We start from the raw sequence: 20,229 nt of genomic DNA, 5'->3' as shown, positions 1-20,229 counted from the left end.
GACAGCCAGCATGGCTTCACTAAGGGGAAATCCTGCCTGACCAATTTGGTGACCTATGATGGGGCTACAGAACTGATGGACAGGGGTAGAGCAGTTGATGTCATCTACCTGGACTTGTGCAAAGTGTTTGACACTGTCCCACATGACATCCTTGTCTCTAAATTGGAGAGACATCAATTTGATGGATGGACCACTCGGTGGATAAAGAACTGGCTGGATGGCTGCACGCAAAGAGTTGTGGTCAATGGCTCAATGTCCGGCTGGAGACCAGTAACGAGCGGTGTCCCTCAGGGGTTGTTGTTGGGACCGGTCTTGTCCAACATCTTTGTCGCTGACATGGACAGTGGGATTGAGTGTGCCCTCAGCAAGTTTGCCGATGACACCAAGCTGTGTGGTTCAGTTGATACCCTGGAGGGAAGGAATGCCATCCAGAGGGACCTTGACACGCTTGTGACATGGGCTGATGCCAACCTGATGGAGTTTAACCATGCCAAGTGCAAGGTCCTACACCTGGGTCGGAGCAATCCCAGGCACAGCTCCAGGTTGGGCAGAGAAGAGATTCAGAGCAGCCCTGTGGAGAAGGACTTGGGGGTGTTGGCCGATGAGAAAACGTGCATGAGCCGGCATCAATGTGCGCTTGCAGCCCAGAAAGGCAACTATATCCTGGGCTGCATGAAAAGGAGCGTGACCAGCAGGTCAAAGGAGGTGATCCTGCCCCTCTGCTCTCGTGAGACTCCACCTGGAGTATTGTGTGAAGTTCTGGTGTCCTCAGCATAAAAAGGACATGGAACTGTTGGAACAAGTCCAGAGGAGGGCCACGAGGATGATCAGGGGACTGGAGCACCTCCTGTACGAAGACAGGCTGAGAAAGTTGGGGCTGTTCAGCCTGGAGAAGAGAAGGCTGCGTGGAGACCTCATAGCAGCCTTCCAGTATCTGAAGGGGACCTATAGGGATGCTGGAGAGGGACTCTTCATTAGGGACTGTAGTGATAGGAAAAGGAATAATGGGTTCAAACTTAAACAGGGGAAGTTTAGATTGGGTATAAGAAGGAAATTCTTTCCTGTTAGTGTGGTGAGGCACTGGAATGGGTTGCCCATGGAGGTTGTGAATGCTCCATCCCTGGCAGTGTTTAAGACCAGGTTGGACGAGGCCTTGGGTGATATGGTTTAGTGTGGAGTGTCCCTGCCCATGGCAGGGGGTCCAACCCTAACTATTCTATGGTTCTATGACTGTGAGACATTTTTTTTCTACGAAAGGTTGTTGAATTGTTCAGTGCCCCTGCAAAACTAGGGGGTTTTCCACCTGACTCAATTAAACAACTGTGAAAGAGGAATAATTGCACTGAAATCAATAATGCTTCAGGGCTGTTGCTGACATCAGCATAAAATAATGTCAACACATGAAAATATAGATTGCGTATAGAAATATAAAGCAGTTTTATTCTATTTGCATACACATAGCTACTTTTACACCCATTTTATACCTATTGCAGTGACTTAATGGAAGTTGGTATAGATCTACACTATAGCAACTTTTTAAGAATTTGCTTGCGTGTGTTTGAAAGATGGCACAGTGGCCTTCTAAAGCCTTCCCTGAAACACATGTCAGCGAAGGCCAATATGAACAGTGAATTTTCCATAACTGGGTAAAAGTACTTGCTTTCAAACTGTACAATAGTAATCAATTTGGACGTGTGGTTGGTGCTTTGAGATGATCTAGTAATTGATTTTAAAACAGATGGCAGCTGTCAAATAAGCATTTGTATTTATTTGATGTTTTTATGAGAACCCTGGGGGTTTTGCTGTCTCAGAAGTCTTTGTTTTCTCCTTTCCTAGACCCCCTTTCTGTTCTCTGATCTCTCTTCCTCTCATGTTCTTTTGATGCTTTCTACTGACAAATTCTTTTGAGCTTTCTTTCCTAGTGTAAGCCATGGCCTTTATGTTAGGCTTTAATTTCATTTTGTTTAAAATTCCTTTTTATTAACAGTTTTAATAAAGCAGCAAAATGTCTTCAGCACACCAGATACTTAATGATCTGAGCACTAGCAACAATGCATTGCACAAACAAAACCATTGATTATGCTTCCTGGAATTGCTGCACTTTACCACATCTGCAATAATTAACATAGATGGGGAAGTTCCCTCTGACAGACAAAATCTTGGATAATACTTTGTGTAAAAATTGAAATATTCAGAAATCAATGGGTCTGTTGACAGAAAACTAGATATGTTTGTGTGTGTGTGTGCACATCTCTGAATCTATTCAAAGGAGAATCAAACTTTATTATCTGTCTTTGGCCTCTGTGAGCACAACACTCATAATACCGGTTTGATTTCCAACTGAAGAAGAAAATGAAATGTCCTGAACAGGAAGAGAATTTTTATTGTATAAAAGAAATTGATTGATTTAATAGCTGAAGCCTGTTCGGTACCTCTACCCACTGTGCCCTTATTTTGACCTCTTAAGATGCAGAAAGCCTCTACTTTTCTAGATGCAGTTAAAAACCTCTTCCTGCTCAGTCTCCAATCTCCTCCACTATTGTAAATGTAAGTTACTTTTTTGAAGTCAATAACATTGCAGTTGTTAACTGCCATACATCAGTATAACATGACAGGCTTCACCGAGGGTAAACACACCATTCAGCTTTCCAGAAGATCTCTTGTTTAACTGCAGTACAGATCTGTGAGTAATTTTTTTTTGGAAGAGAAAAGGTCGGTTTCTTTGCATTCATTGTAATATACTTCCTGGGCCTTCTTATTGGAACACATTAGCAGTTAAAGATTGAAAAGCTCTTAGGAACGGCCTTTCACTGACTTGCTCACTCCTGTAGAAGGGCTTTATGTGCCATGACCAGCAGAGCAGTGTTGGTATGGCTTCCACTGCACTCACAACGAGGGATAGCAATGTGGACACATGGGCTCAGGCATATCTGGAGGATGGCTGTGAATTGACAGGATCCTGCCTTGTGCGGAGCAGAAGCATGTGGACAGCCAAAGGAAAGTGACTGATCAGGGTGGTTTCTTCAGCTGTTTTCATTGTACATGGGAACTGGACTATTGATGCTTGTAGTATGCACAGTAGATTATACACTAATACAGCTATATGCCTCTGGTGACTGTGATGACAGAAAAACAAGAAAGGGGTTGCAATGGTACCTGTCAGAGGACTGTCCAAGCATCTTTGTCTTCTTTTGCAAGTCTCTGTTTCCATTAATTCACACTTGAAAATTAGAAGTTATTTGTGGCAGCTTCAAAAACTGGAATAAAACTGTTAAGATACCAAAATTGTAATAAACCTTTAAGCTACCGATGGATTTCCCATCTAGTCATTCATGAAGGCTTCATCCTTTCCCTAAGAATAAGACAACTTTGCCACCTTCAACAGAATGTCATAATTCACAGATATGACTGAGGATGGACAAAGGCTGCAGAGCTACTTAGACTTTTAGAAATGTATGAAGAAACACGCATGGCCATTGCATTTAGATGCACCCATTAACAAAGAGGAGCTCTGCCAATCTAGAACTCTGTGCAAGCATGGGCAGTGGATTTGTTGTGGAAATGTCTGGAGCAAAACCACAATGGCAGATTATGGGTCATAACATTAAAGCCATGTGTTTATATTTCCAAACATGGTCACTATGACAGAAATCTGCTGGTTGCCACTGAGGTTGCAAAAGATGAATCCCTGATGCTTTTCCCTGCATTGATTTTGTAAAAGAAGGCAGAGGTCTAGATGCACTTCAGTGGGACTGTTCAGTGGTTAGGTAGAAAATAGAAACTGTTTGATTTCTGTGGCCAAACCTCTGCCAAAGGTGCTATAGCAGTATCAAAAGGAATAGCAAAATCCACTTGTAAAGATTCCTTACAGGATTGGAGTGGATATTGCCCATGGAGGAAGAAGCCAGATAATTTCTGAAATCCCTTGCAGCCCTATTTCCTGTGATTCCTTGGGAAGTTTCTTACCTAATGTAAGATACAAGTCTGCTATTGCATTGCTCTTGCAAGTACTGCTGACATTAACTCAAAGCTTGCAACAAGCAAATGATTCCTTTCTTTTTATACATGTACTGGGCTACTTTTGAATAAACACACTTAATAAAATTGTCCATCCACTGTGCAGTCCATTCAGGTATTGCCCTTATGGTATCACAGCCAAATGCTATATCCAAACCCAAACTCATCACATCTTGTTACTTGGAAGCTGTGAACTGCAGCAAGGGACTTCTTTTCTGCTTCATGTCACTGAATATACTCCGACCTCGGACTTCAAATACTCCTCCTGAGGGTCTGTTAGCTTAAACAATTCTTTGTTCCACAGAGCTTTGAAATGATCAGTTAATTACATCTTATTCAGCTAGAAGGGGGATTAAAATGCACATCTTGTAACACTCCTTAAATACGAGAATTTTACTGGATTGCCAGCTGGCCAATACATATCCCCACCAAAGAGTCACTACTTATAAACAAGGTCATCCAGCTGTTTCAGAGAGGGTTGATAGTAAATGTGGTAACGTGGAATAAGCACTGCTTTGCTTCAGACACCACTTTAACGCAGCCGCAAAGTCTAAGAAGTCCTTTTTCAGTTAAAGAACTGCACACTTCATCCTCACTATTTCTAGGATTCGTGTGCCCCAGTGCGATGGCTGGCAAGCAAGAGAAAGGAGCACAAATTCACCAGCAACTGAGAAGTATCTCCGCAGCTGAGTCACAGCATCCCTACATCATGTAACATCCAGCAACTGCAAGCTTTGAGTTGTGATCAATTATTGCTTTATACTCTTAGAGAGGTGGTCATGAGGTATATGCAGAGTGGGTGGTTGGTCTTTAAGGAGAACCTGGTTTCTCATATACGAGAGGTAGGATCTGAACTAACTTCAGAAAGACCGAGGAGTATTGAGTACAACTGATTTTCTGAGCATGTGGTGAATGAAAGTGCAAGGAATAAAGTGTCCCCAAGAACAGTTTGTCTGCAAATAATGTTGTAATTTCAGCTGAAACTTTCTGGTACTAATGCATTTTGTACTTTATAAGAATGTTCTCTGGTTTGCTGAAGCTAACTCATTTCTCTAATAGTGGTAAGGTCCTGGCTTTGTTTCAAGGCAAAGGTTCACACAATTAAATCTCATTAACAGAGGACTACAAAACCTGCTCTAAAACCTTTCTTGGCATGTGACCTTCAACAGAACTGCTTCATTAATCTGAGATGCTGGAGAAAATGTTTGCTGAATAAAGTCGTTCCTAATTAAAGTTAAAATGTCAAGGATTCATCTGCCATCCATTTTTACTCCTTTTCCTTTATGCTTTTAATTATCTCTTCAATGAGCAACCAATATACGAGTCAAAAGCAGCATCTTTCAGATGTACGTACAGCAGGTACAAAAACGCAGCAAGGCAAATTTGCCAGACATGCTTTCCCATGTAATACTTACAACTTCCTAGATGTCTTTCCAAAACCTTACTTACATGTCGCCATTCAGTATTGATTCATTTTTTTTATTTGTAGAAAGCATAGCTATTTAGGATGATTTTCCCTTGTACCCTTTCTAATGGTACCTTAAGTTTTATCTCAAACCACATGCAAGCCTGGATTAACCAAGTTGTTAATTTTCTCCATGATGTATATAATTGCCTGTCTATTTTCCAAGGATTGCTCGTCCAAGATTTTTTTTTTTAAAGAAACAAAACAGTCTTTGGTAAGTTTCTATTTTTCAGGCCACAGCGATGTCCTGGTTTGATTGAGGGCTCACCATAAGGTGATGTCCAAACATGATGGGTCTGAACTCTGAAAATCTTCGTTTTTCCAATGACCAGTAATAATAGCAGATATCGGAGCTCCTTGGACTTGTGTAGCAGGGCTTCATGGCAAAGGCTTAGAAACACTCTGCAGCCTCTTTAATTCTTATTCTCACATTAAAGTAATGGGACCTGACTTCCTGCCCATCAGTCTGTACAGCGTGTGCAGGCTCTTGTGGTATGGTTTAAATAGGAATGACTCATGGGATATTAAGCCTCTTAATGAAAATGCATCACATTATTACCTTTTGAAAAATGGGAGGTTTAAAAAGTCACATTAGTGTCTTCCAAATGTCAGTAACTGGAGTAACTGGAGACAATTTGGACAAAGAGTGAATGTTAGAGGTTTTCTGGGTATCTATAAGCTGAAGTCATCTTCACAAGGAAGGATATTAAATGATATGGAAAAAGTTTTAGAAATTAGAAGTCCTTTGAATTTGTGTTTGATGAGAATTAGGTTCTCACAGTCTGCAAAGTGATTTCTTATGATGGCAATCTTGTTTTCTCCTTACAAACTTCAACTCTGACATGTTTGTATTCATATCTTTCTGAGTACCTTTTCAGCAACAACTGCATTATTCCAATCACAAAAATATCTGTAATTCCAAAATTCAGTGTCAAAAAGAATCAGTCTCTGACGCTGGCTATTTGTGGAAAAGTTGTTTGCAAAAGGGATTTTAAAAATGAAATAGGGATAAAAGTCAAGATGGTATCAAAGCCACAGACTCTAAAGCTTAGTATCTTGTAAATTGTTTCCAAGTTCCAGCATTACATAAGGTACAGAAAATTGCTATTTTTGTTTATTCCCAACTGGCAACAGAGTTTAGGAAGATTTAAATTGTAGCGGAAGCATTTTTATCTGACTATAAACCGTTGATATGTGCCTAGTATGACTTCGTGAACTCCTTATGAAGGCAAGTTAAACCCTCAGTCATTATAGTTCTCCATTAGCACCGGGGGAGCCTTGGTTATGTTGCCATCAGACAGGCAGGAACCCAAGCACTGCCAACACGTGCATAGATATATGTTCATATATGTCCTGTGTGATGATACAATACATATTCCTATGTACAGGATGCACTGTAGGAGTAGCAGGGCCTTTTATGCTGTCATAATATGTGTACTAATGTGAATAATACGATGTTTCTTGAGCAAGGTAATTATGCTTAATAACCTATATATTCAGAGTAATTGTTATCATTTGTGTTCATTTGTGTACATGGATTTAATGAGTGTTTTTAATTGATATTCCTGTGGCATCCTTCCCGTGCTGTGATTAGACTGGGATTTCCATATCTACAGTTTCATTTATTACTAATTAGTAATTTACATCTGATAGCCTTTTTTCCTGCTCTTTCCTGTCTTTTTTTCTTAATTAGAGGAGATCTTAAAGACTCATATTGCTCATTGGTGGTCTCCTGATGGCACCAGGTTAGCGTATGCAACAATTAATGCCTCCAGAGTCCCCACTATGGAGATCCCGGTATACACTGGCAGCCTTTACCCTACTGTTAAAACATATCATTATCCAAAGGTAAGGGAAAATAAAACAAATAGTTCTCTCTCCCAGTATTGACACACTGCTGCTGTTACTGTTGTAATTCTCTATTATAAGACAGTACAGGAGTGTGCTGTGCTGCAATCATTTCTTCTGAGTGTCTTGCTTTATGTACTGGTTACCTAAGACCTCACATGTTGTTCCAAATTGAACCATAATTTAACAGGAGAAGTATCTACGTGCATGCAGGTTTTGTGGAAAATAACGAATGATTCACTAAGGGGTGCCCTTTTCCTGCAACACAAAATGAATCAGTATTTTATTATATTTGTCATCACCCTGTTAAACAACCTTTTATGAAAAGATACATTAAAATAGAGGTATTTCCAGTCACCGTGGTATTTTTTACCAAGGTAAAGGACTAAAGATGTCCTAATTAAAATTACCCCTTGGTTGTGCCTGCCAACCTTTCCTCACCTCCATGCCACTACATCACTACAGTTGCAGTTTCCCTGTGAACAACTGCAGCAGTCCAGTGTGTAACCCCATACAATGGAATTGTTTTATAATCCACGGAGGTATAATAAATCAAAACCATTCAGTGTTGTGCAAGATATGATAATTTATTCTTATTTTAAAATCCAGGCTGGAATGGAAAATCCGACTATTTCTTTGCATGTGATTGGTCTGAACGGACCTACCCACGACCTGGAGATGACTCCCCCAGACGATCAGAGAATGAGGTAGGTGCTTTCTCACCCCAGGATGCTGCACATCAGTTCTCTTGTGGTTTTAAATCAGACTCTGACTCTTTTCGAGATCATTTTACAATATTTTTACCTGCCACTAGGGAAGAATTTTATTCTGTGTACACCTGCTACAAATTTTTCAAATTATTTTCCTTTTTGCATGTATTTTATAGAACATTATTAGTTTTTTACTTGAAATCGCTGTGACCCAGACTCACTTCAGAATACGGTTATTTTTAGAGAACTTAGAGAATTTAGAGAATATCTCCAAATCCATAAACCCACATTCATTTCACGTGTAATCGCGGGCATTGTAGGAGGGATGTTGTTTTCAGCCTGTATGAAAGACCATGAGGCAGAAACAGGGCAGCCCTACAACACAGCAAATGTGAGCTCACCACTTCATGATGTGAACATGGGAATGAAACCAGGTGGACATTCTACAAATACATTGCCCAGTCTTCATTAAAAATAAAAAGGAAAGATTTTTGCTGGTTTTAGGGCAAGTGTATGTTAGAAGTTGGTCTGCAATTCAGCCAACTACTTAGATAGCCATTTCTAATTATGTAAGCGCTTAAGTCTGCATTCAGCAAGAGATTAAAAGTTTGGCTTGAACTTCAGCATGTGGTGAAAGCTTGAGCTACATTGGTGTTTACAGTGTGTGTGTTTATGTTATATTGTGGTTTACATTTATGTTTACGTTAAGCTACTTTTACCTTGTTCAGGAGAGAAGCAACTTCAGATCATAGACTCATAGAAAGGTTTGGGTTGGAAACAAATTAAGATCATCTAGTTCCAGCAGCCCTGCCATAAGCAGGGATGCTTCACACTAAGACCATGTCACCCAAGGCTCTGTCCAACCTGGCCTTGAACACTGCCCAGGATGGAGCATTTACCACTTCCCTGGAACACTTGTTCCAGTGCCTCACCACCCTCACAGTAAAGAACTTCTTTCTTATCTCTAACCTGAGCTTCTCATGTTTAAGTTCCTACAAATGAAAGATAATCATTCCCAAGCCCATCACTTGTTCATGTAGGAGTGCCCAACCAACATGCATGCTAACCTTTTTTTACTGAATGCTAAATTGGATTGCTGGATCTGTAATTCCACTGCCAATAAAGATACAGTTGCAGCACAGAGATAGTGACACAGGGCAGGGGAGGGTGCAGGGGTGATCTTCATTATGCATGATAAATATATAAGGTGTGTGGATAGGCTATTTAGCCATCTGATGAAAGGGTACTGGACTGGTGGGATCATTATGGTGGGAGCTGCCTTTCTTTGCTGGGAAACCTAGTGTCAGCCTCAGAACATATTTTCAGTGGATAACTCTAAAATATTCCAAATCCATTTATGCAACAAAAGATGTATGACCCGTGCCAAACCAAATGGGCATAAATGCACTTGCCTTTCAAAAATTCAACATCAGATCTGTATAGCAGGCAGCAATTCAGCATCTCAGTATCCGAACCACAGTATCAGGACTGCAGCTCCTGAGCAGTATCATTTTTCTGTTGCTAGCTTACTCTATAAACAGAGAGACTCAGAAACATTTTAATTATAGTAATAACTGCACACTGTAGGATCCAAGTGTTGTTAATAAATTTGTTCTATATGGTTATGGGTGGCTGTAATTTATTTAGTTGCAATCAATATTGTAAAATTATGTGAAATATATCATCATTAATTAGTCTCTGTATATTTCATCAAAACCATGGCAATTGCCATCCCTAGGGCATGATATAAGTTGTGCTGCTAGAGCAATAGGGGTGCATTTTCATTATGCATATGTTTTCTGAAATGAGAGGATTAGTGTGATAACATTTCATTAAAATAGACAAGAGGGATATACTGTACAGTTAGTTACAGAAGGGAGGTTCAAAGAAGCGGGAGAAGTGATGATAAGGATCTTCAACCAGAGTAGCCCTATCTGAAGCATTTCAATGTGCTCAATCTGTTCAAGCAGATGATATATGGACAGAGCAGTACTCCTTGGTGTTTTTTTCATCTGGAGCAAAGTGATTCAGTACAATTAATAAAGCTGAGAATAAAGTGAAGATATGCCAGGGTCTTGTTTTTTTTTGTTGATTTTTTTTTTTTTAAGAATTAAAGGAAGTCAGAAATTTTCCAAATTTCCAAAGCTGATAATGAGAAAACATATTTTGGGGGAAATTGTACAACTGTGATTTTTCCTTTTAAATATCTTTGTTTCTCAGCATTTTTGCCACATTTTCTCTAATGCCATGCTTTATTGTGAGGAAAAGAAAGTGAAGGGAAGAGGTGGAGATTTCAGGAGGGTGAGGGAAAGGGGAGGAGATGTATTAAAACATTAAATGCCTGTCAGGCATTTTTTATTTTTGTGCAAGCCATTGCACTCCAAGAGTTGTATCAGCAGGTTCTCAGAATTGGACCATGATCCAGCTTATTTCTCACATCATATTTGCATCCCAGATGGAAAATTAAAGGAAAAGGTTATCTCCCCAAATGCAGATATCAGCATTGGTCCTTGCATAGGTCATGAACAGATTAATAATGGAGGAGCTCAGACAACGTGAGTCTGGACCACAAGCAGGAACCAGCGGTATCCCAGGGACCGCAGGCTGGACTGCTGCCTGTCACTTTGCCATGTAATATATCACTGTCTGTTCTTTGTGGTGTTTATGGCTTTATTACTGTTGTCATACTTCAAGTATCCATATTGTAGATTCATGCCTCATAATTTAGGTTCATACCTCCAGAAAGCAGCCAAGTAAAATTAGGGTTTAAATAATGGTGCTGAAAAATAATCTGCAACATCTTTACTGGAATGGGGAAATAGATTGCACAGCTCAACGTAACTGCACCCTTCCTAAAGGAGCTCAAATGAGTTATGCCTTTCCTTTTGGAGGGTGTAATCCACTTCGATGTGGATATCTACGTGGTCAGGTGCCTGCTGGTCTAGATTTTGCTCTATGGGAAGAAACTGGTTCTCCTTACATCAGCTCCGTATCAAATCTAGGACAGGACAGCAGAAAGGGCTTGGGAAGTGCACTGGCTCCCCCTTTCTCATCACTGGCTGCTCAACCAGTGCAGCTGGCAGAACTGTTTAAAATTAACTGAGATCAATCACACCTTATTGTCTTATTCTCTTCTGCAAAATGGGAAACATAAAACCTGTTTGTCCTACAGAAGATGTGTAAAGTGAATTGAAGATTCCACACTGGTGTGAGACTAGAATAATAACTATAAAAGTATCTGCAGGTGTCTGCTGGCTAGGGTATCCATGGGCTTGATGGCTGGGAGAGGCTTCAGAGAGAAATTGAGACTTCATACCTATCTCTGGGGTGGTAGGGAACTTAATGTTTGACCTAAAATAATAATTAAAAGTTCCTGAGAAAGAACTGTGGCTCCTGTGCTCAAACAATGAGAGGGATGTAAAAATTGAATCTATGTCCTTCAAACTTTAAATTGGATTTACAGAAAAAATGCTTCAAGCCACAATATGTACTAAGTTTGCACTCCTTTTCTGGGGTGTCTGAATCTGCTCAGTTAATTTCGGAGAGAAAGAAGAGACAGTTATGCAGTTTAATTTTGCTTTGTTGCTTTTTTTCCTCTTAGGGCCTATGTTGTTACTGATAAAGAGTAAAATTACAGTTTTATTTCAGGATGAAAAATTCCGATTGCTGTTGTCTCACCTGGAAGTATCCTTCCTTCCAGTGCAGTGGATGCAATCATTGAGGTCCTTTGTTATTTTTCCCCAGCCAAATTCAGGCACTAGATACTACTGAAAACTACAAAATCAATTTCCAACTTGTTATTTTGCTAGACAAATGGGTCTTTGTTGCTTTTGCCCTTTCTCTTCAGTATATGTAGGAGTGCTTGCCAGAACATAAAGTACTCTCCAGTGACACACCACATTAATTCCAATGAGAGCAACAATTCCTTATGCATATTTTATAGCAAACAAATGAACTAATAAATTTTTTATAGACTGTATGCTGTGAAAAGTCATATTATAATTTAAGGATGTCTTTGGCCCACATAGCCCAGCAGTATCTTATAACATCACCAGCTTTGTCAGCTCAGCCAGAGTTTTACCCTACAGATAAATTGGTGAAGCCCTGAATTGCTGCAGAGGTGGACATCTGCAAGTACCTCTGCATACTGGCTCTAAAGAGGTGACCATCCACGTACTTACTTGTGATTCTGTATTTTGCAGCTCAGCCCAACCTAAGTGGTTCCATTGCTCACTATAGCACAGTGAGCAATGTAAATACGTATATACTGAAGTATAGGACTTTTCCTAAAGATATTGATTACAGGACCGTGCAGCCCACACTGCTGATTTATTCTAAGTATTATCACAACCTGAATATGTCCAGCAGTAGAGGATGGTACAGGGAGTGTGGGATGTTGGATTTGCCGATGGAAACTGTCATATCTCTGCTGGCGTCTTCATGGCAACAGATGTAGCTGCTTTACAGAAACCCTGTGTTTCTCTAAACTATTTCCTTCTTGCTATTTTCTTTTCAGTGTAACACTCGTGGATATTTTGGTGTGTCGTAGGCATATTTAGAGGCCATTAACTCTTCATAAGCATAAAGAATCCAACCCTGACAGTGATGGGTCTGAGTCAGCCAGTTAGTGTGCTCAGAATGGAAATTGTTTGCAATTTCTTTTCCACCTGTGCATGAATTTGTAGCTCCAGGCATTTCAGTCCTTCTCGGAAGACAGAATAGCTTGAAAGATTCTTTATCTCTGCATTTGTCTCTTCTTTGAAAATGGCTTTCTGAAGTGGCAGATAAAACACCTGCACAGCCCTAAAAATGTCATTTTTAAGGCTTGAAATCCATACATAAGGCAGCCTAGAGACATCAAGATGCAACATTCTTAATAACTAGTGATTGCTCCTGGACCATTTGCCTGCAGCAGCCTCTGTCTGCTCTGCCACATTTCAATTCATTAGGATGTCACTACTGTGATTTATGCATGCCTGTTTTTTCAGGGACTACTACATAACCATGGTGAAATGGGCAACCAGCACCAAGGTGGCAGTAAACTGGCTGAACAGGGCCCAGAACGTGTCTATCCTGACGCTATGCGATGCCACCACGGGAGTCTGCACGAAGGTAGGAGAAGTGAGCCAAAAGGTCACTTGCCATTGGTTATCATAACCTGTGCAAGATGAAAATACTTTCAGTTATTTTACCTGGCAACAAGTCACCTGACATAGATCACAGAATATAAACAGTGTCTGCAATGTTTACTTTTGTGGTGGTGTTCTTCTTGCATCTTCTACATAGCCAGGAACAGTGTGTGTGTGTGTAAGAGTGATTACTTGTCTTGAAATAACTGTGTATGCACGAGCACACACATATCAACAGTTTTTATCCTGAATATCTTTGTGTCATTCTAGTTTAATAGGGTTATATGTATCTAATGGCATTAAAAATGGCTCATGCTTATCTACCTTCATTTTAATTATATTTAATTAATCCCTTCTATAAACACACTAATGTAAATGGTGTATTCCTATAACCTGTGTAAGTATTACCAGATACCATCTTTTAAACTGGCATAGGTGTTTCCGCAGCAGAAAATTGTTCTTGTATATCCATCCATTGAAAAAAGGATGCAATACTGTGCATAGAGCACCATGCAGAGTCTTTTCTTAACAACTTTCATTTCAACCTTTCTTTATTTCTTTATTTCTTTGGGGTATAATTTATCTTGTGGATTTACTGTAGACAGTAAAATGTTTTCTTGAATGAGAATGCCTATTCGTGAGGGAGGAGAGACAAGGAGAGCAGCCGTTGGATTACACTCCTGGAGCACATGCTTAAACAGTTTCTTTGTATTTCTGAACAACTTTTCAGACTCAATCCAACTGCTTCCTGCACTGACAAGCAAAATGTAATACATGAGAAGTATGGTATTAATGATCTTTTTCTGTTTTAGAAACATGAAGATGAAAGTGAAGGCTGGCTGCACAGACAGGTAATAATGATCTTCTCTTTGTGATCAAGGTTTTGGTAGTTTTTTGTTTCATTGTTTTTTCCCCAAAGATAAAAACTGATTTCCAGACCTGAGAAAGATGCTTCAGAGATGGCGTGATCTGTGTTATAGAAAAGAATTTCTCAGTAATTAACAAGTTCTTGTTAAAGATGCCATCTTCCCTGAGAGAGCCCATTTTTTCTTAGTCTGCAATTTACTTGGATTTAAAAGAGATGAAAAAGCTGATGCTGGTGCAAATTCACCCACTGACAATATCTTTGTAAGACTCATCAACCTCAGAGTCGGTCCTTCATACCCTGCTTTGAGACTAATGATTTTTAACAGTGTTTCTTGGTGTTTCTTCTCTGATCTTCTAGGCAGGAAAGAAGTCCACTATTGAAAACAGAAGATCAAAGGTCAATTTTACTGAGACAGCATATGTCCATTCAGAGCCAAAATCATGCAGACAGGACTTTTAAGTCACTTAAGCTAAATTTGACATTTTTCTCTGTATTACTCTGCAGCTATTTGCAGATGTAAAAAGGTAAAAAATTAAGGTAAATTGTCAATGGGGCAGATAAAACAAGAGCTGATGTTGAGCATGGAATGGGGAGAAACTGGCTGATGGAGTTTAATATCCTGTTTTACCAGACAACTCTGCCATGTAATTCTTCTAACACTGTAACTTAGTACATAATACTATTACTTTGTATGGCTATGTGCTGCCATTGCCCAAATGAAATAAAACAAAGATGAAAATAGACGCTAAAAAAAGGGAGATATAGCAAATTTAAACCCACAAGGAGTTTTGATTTATGGGATTTATCCTTTTTTTTTTTTTTTTTTTTGTGAAAAAGGTTTGTTTTATTGTTTGTATGTCGGTTTGGAATTTTTTCCAGCATATGCCTATATAAACCACGTAGATCTCAAGCATGTAAATCTCTGGAAGATCATTTATAACACTTCCCCAGGAGTCAGTTTGTGAAGGGACCTCAGATTTGACTGAGCTGTTCTTGAGAGAGAAGCTGCTGATACCAATCTGGCCGCAACACAGGACTGTTTTTCATGGGATATGTGAATGCCAGACAGGGAGCAGCTTGTCAGATAAAGATCTTGTACTATATTTTTCCAAGTCCAGATTTAAAACATTTCACATTTTTGTCACAGCTTGTTCAGAAGATCTGAGAACCTGGAGAAATTGCAGTACATCAGTTCACAACAGGAACAATGATCTCCTCTTCTCCAGTGGCTGTCCTGCAGCAGTGGGCTATGTCTGATCCAAATAAAAATTGATTTTACAGAGGAAATAGATTTTGTGCTCCAAGAATTTCAAATAATCCTTTATTGCTATACTCAGGAGTAGAGTATATGTGCTGCAGGACAGTGTTAGCTTGCATTGAAAACAAAACCTTAAAAGGCAAGCGAAGTCAAGAAAAAATTAAATTGCCCATATTTTGTATCTTAAAAAATTCTAAACAACCAAACTTCACAGGCTTCATTTATTTTATAAATTCAAGGATAGTTTTAATCTTTTCACCACTATTTACTGAGGCCTCCATTACTGCAGTATACTGAAACCTGTGTTTTTACACTGCTGTGATTCTTTGGTCATTTGCCTATTACATGGACAGTCATTGAAAGATGGTACTTTGTCCTGATTAACTGTAGTAAATGATCTGCCAGTCCTTAATGGGCCTGCTCCAGGGAAATACAGTTTGTTTTGCTGCATCTCCCAACAGCTTGTACCGAGTTTGAGTTTAGAGAATGATGTTCATTACAGCCAAATGAGTCAGACATCCAGTACTAAACTAAGATAACATTTGCTATGGACTTTGGAGACATTTGATAGTACTCTTCAAAAGCTTTTGTAAGAGTCTGAAGAATTATAGAGCTCTTTCACCTGTATTTCTGACAACAAAATTACTTTACATTCTAGTTTTGACTGAATATATGATTGTTAAGATAATTGTATTTTCTGCAGTTACCTTTAACTATATGTCACATTAGTCTAGAAAACTGGAATGTTATTTTCCTGGGCATGTGCATGCATCTGATTATGAGAATGATGTGAAAATGTTCAATGCCAGTGCAAGTCCCCTAACCTCTTTAAGGAGAAGATGAATTACACATTAGGCAGCTACTGAAAGAGCTCAGGAGTGTGACTCAGACCAGGATGAAGACTCCTTGGTTAAGACATTTTAGTATAGGCATATGCATATGAGCCAGGTGTCCTGTAGACAGCCAGTATGATGGGTAACTGCTTGTTTGACCAGCTTATTCTATATGCCTCTTCGACCAGACTTCCTTTTGAGAAGTACCCCAATTTCAAATCAGTAGGACCAAGGAATCTAACTGTTTGCCTCATTCTTTAAAGTATTTCTTCAAAGTACTCCATACATCTGGTTTGAAAAGTATACAGGAGTTTTGCTTTTTTTCATGGGAATTGATGTGCATCTGGCCTTCCTGGAATAGGGGCAAACTTCACAGTAGGCAGGAAACAGGAGGTGAGGAGAGAAAAAAGTCAGTATCAATAGTTACTCACCAGGGATATAAAGTAGTCTCCAAGGATGACAACATTGACTTTTTTCAGCTGTCTGAAATACTGGAAGTTCTAAGATAGGGCATATGACCCATGAATTTGAATGTTGTTGTTGTAGTTTGGTAACTCAGTGACATTTAATAGTTTGTGTGTGGAAGGTCATAGAAAATGATCTCATGTTCCCTTCTGGGCTTAAGTTCGTGAATGAATTTTGTTCAAGTCCAAAATCTTTGGAGAGCCTCTCTCCAGCACAGGCAAATAGAAATACTGCTGTCACTGTCTGCATAGCTGAAAAATAGGATAAATGACTCAAAATGTAATGAGAAATATATAGTATGTGTACAGGTTTTGCTAGAAAGTATCTGTCGCTCCTTGTCAGATAACAGGGCCAGAGTTTTCAAACATTTTGCTCAAGAAAGAACAGGCACATGTTCACCAAAACTGCCTGAGGATTTTGAAAGATTTTACTGCTTTTATTTATATACTTTCTTCTGCACTTCTGAGCACAAGAGTCAGACTGAACTTCACTCATACTTTTGCTTAAATATATAAATTCTTTGAAACAGTAATTGTAGCTGTAAACAATTTTGTTCCATTTTTTATGAAGCCATTTTCCAGTAGTGCCATTGATGGTCATATACAGACAGTGAGTCAGCAAGGGAGAAAAAAGACAATTTCTAAGCACCTGCTGAAGATAAACTTTACTGGCATTTTAATTGGTTTATTATTTAAGTGTGAATGTGGCCTGAACAAATTTAATTATAAACCAGGGTGTAATTCTAACTCCAGCAAGGGCTGTAGGCTTTGACATTGACATTGGCAGGATGAGGAGATTACCACAAAATTGTTTAGAGACGTATAACCTCCAGAACTGCCTGCATGGGCTGGCTGGCCAACTCTGATAACAATTCCTTTGGGTTGCATTTTTCTTTCAATTTTTTTCTCCTATTTCCCTAGTGTTTCAGATCATGTCAGTCTGAAACTAAAGACTTCTGCTCTGTCAGAAGGTTGAGATGTTGAAAACCTCACACCATTTTTCCTTTACTACTCGACTCCCTTGCCTTAATCCTGACAGCATGATGACTCAGTAATGATTCTTACATGTAGATAATAGATGGCATGAAATGACTTTTAAAATAAAAACAGAATTTAGAGAACCTTAGAAACAAGACTGACATTTTCATCCTGTAAAGCCCTTTGTTCATATAACAACCCCATAACTGACATAATGTTGCCCAAAAGAGAAAGGATAAAGTAGAAATTGGATCCAAAGCCCCATAATTCAAATATCCAAATTAATCTGCCAGAGCTAATAAAGCAGCTTCTGGCTACAGAAGCTTTGGTGCATAAATGAAGAGTTCTGATTTGATCCAGTGGAGGGGAATGAAATCCAGAGACATGGGCTTCTCTCTAGATGATGACCGTGTATTTTGGTGCAGGTGCCCTGGGTTCAGAGATGGCCATTGGCGTGGTACACCCAGCCACACATGAGAGTCGGGACAGGGATGCTCAGCATTGCCCCAAGGGCTGAGGGCGGTAGGGAATGGAAAGAGATCTTTCCCCTGTGCCTAGAAGAGGAGATGACTTCATCGTCACCGTAAAGCCAATATGCATTTTTAACACTTTCTTGGATTTCAACAAAAGTGTTTACCAAAATGCAGAGTTAAAAGCATTCATGTCCCACCTACCTGTTTATCAGAGCTATGGCACTGTGACACTTCAAGTACTGGGACATTTCCCTGAAAGAATAAATACCTACAGAACAAAATTATTAGTTCTGGGATCTTTAGAATTGGGTTATTCAAATTAATTCATTTTCTTTTTAAAACTTGAGGGTGAACCAGAAGAATGTCATTCTCATGGAATTATAATTGTTAGTCAATAGTAAAACAAAATTTCAAAGAATCTGCTGAGGAAATACATGTAGTCCAGCCAAAAGTGTGTGAAGCAGTGGAGAAGGAGGCAGACAGCATGTTGAACCATGACAGCACAGACAGACCAGTCTGAAGCTGCAACCCACAGTGCTGCAGTATGATGAGTGTTCAACCCATGTTAACATGTGGATGGTTTAGGAGGTGCTGTACTTATGGGTCCACATGGCTTTCGCACACTCTGACTGACCATAAAGTAGGTAATTTCTCTTTTTAATGTTTGTCCCACTGCACGTTTGGTCATGCACATTCTCAAAGTGCACTGCCCACCATCCTGCATGCACCTTATCATTCCTTCTTCCACCAGAGGAATCTTCTTCAGGTGGCTGCAGATCTGGTGATGCTCAGTGATCCCTCTCCAAACACAACTGAATACACTCCACCTTTTTTAAAAAATAGTTATTCCTTACTCCAGGACTTCATGACCCTCTTTAAGATCTACAGAAGTTCAGACTGCATTTAGGATTGTCCTGTCATTCATACTTATTCTGCCAAATTTGGGATAAGCTTCTGAGACCCTCGTTGGTTTCTTCTTCTCCTGACCGTTTGTGCTGACCTGTGTTGCACAGCTCTGAACTCCAGCAGCAGGCCCCCCAAGCATCACAATGCCTTCCAGCAGCCTTCCATCCCTTACCTCTTTCACCAAAGCTGAAGTTTTTGGTGGCATCATTTTGATACACAGTGATAAACAGGTTGCTGGAAATGGAGTTACTGCCTCTTTCTTTTACTGATAGTGGTACAGGTTGGTTAGTCCCACCAATTTCTTCTCTAGCTACAGGCTCATCCTTTGTACAGTGATTATTCCTTCAGGTCTGAGGATGACTGGGTAGTCCTCAGCTCCAAACATCCTTCCTCCTCCACCCTGGGGGCAATAGCCCATCACAAGTGAGAGCTCTGGATAGACCTGCTTTCTGAACTCAGCCACTGACTGTTCACACAGGACTCAGAAAGGCAAATGGGACATTTAGTCACACTTACTTAGTCAGTTTTAAGCTCAATTTAAGCTTCTGTGGAATCAATCATACAAGAGTTACCTTACTTTTTTTTCTTCCTTATACTTGGGTCAAAGAGCACTGAGTTATTGCTGCATGCAGCTGACATGAGAACAGCTTTGTCCTTCATCTGCACGAAGCAGAGGATTTCTGGTAACTGGTCTTGAACGTTTGGGTAGAATTCATTTGTCTGAATAGAAAGATCTAGCTGAGCAAGAAGACAAGAAGAGCCATAAAGACTTCAGAAGAACCCCAACGAGCCTCCCCTCTGCTTCCTCTGCTCCAACCCTATCTTTAGCAGACACAGCAGCTGATGGTATTTAGGGGCAGTGTGTGAGCTGCTGCTTTCCATAGTCCAGTCCTCTCATATTTCACCACCATCTACAATAAAATGATTACAGACATTTGAGACTATATCCATGTCTATTCCCTTTAGCATCTGTTAATGAGTCATGAGTTTGTTCAATCTCTTTTTGTATTTCCTGATACCAGCTGCTTCCATATGCCTCCTGTGGCAAAAGCTTCCAAAAATTCCCTACCTGCTGCACAGGAAAAGTATTTTCTTGTACCAGCATTAAAGTGATCTACTTTTTTCAAGGAGAGCCCTTCTGTTCTGGTGTTGTAGGATTCAGTCAATAGTTAACCAAAGTTTCAAACTGTTTATATCACATGCAGAATATTTTAATTACATGCCCAGTGTAGCTCCCTACAGTATAAAATCCTGTTCCAAAAGCCTAATGTCCCCACCAT

At 39.7% G+C, this 20,229-nt stretch overlaps 1 protein-coding gene across 5 annotated transcripts in view; it reads left to right on the top strand.

Moving 5' to 3' along the window:
- The window catches only part of DPP6 (dipeptidyl peptidase like 6), a 564,650-nt gene that overhangs the window by 497,692 nt on the left and 46,729 nt on the right, over nt 1–20,229 (top strand). For all 5 annotated transcript variants that reach the window (XM_057416431.1, XM_057416433.1, XM_057416430.1 and 2 more), the window contains exons 9-12: nt 7,176–7,330; nt 7,940–8,037; nt 13,029–13,152; nt 13,982–14,020. In XM_057416431.1, the coding sequence (XP_057272414.1) occupies nt 7,176–7,330; nt 7,940–8,037; nt 13,029–13,152; nt 13,982–14,020 (416 nt within the window). The remainder of the gene's footprint in view (nt 1–7,175; nt 7,331–7,939; nt 8,038–13,028; nt 13,153–13,981; nt 14,021–20,229) is intronic.

This window comes from Pezoporus wallicus, unplaced genomic scaffold (genome assembly GCF_028554395.1).
Source record: "Pezoporus wallicus isolate ANWC-B61680 ecotype Strahan unplaced genomic scaffold, APGP_CSIRO_Pwel_v1 contig_3847, whole genome shotgun sequence".
In the NCBI taxonomy this organism is placed as follows: Eukaryota; Metazoa; Chordata; class Aves; order Psittaciformes; family Psittacidae; genus Pezoporus; species Pezoporus wallicus.
This window is presented reverse-complemented; position numbering and strand designations above follow the sequence as displayed.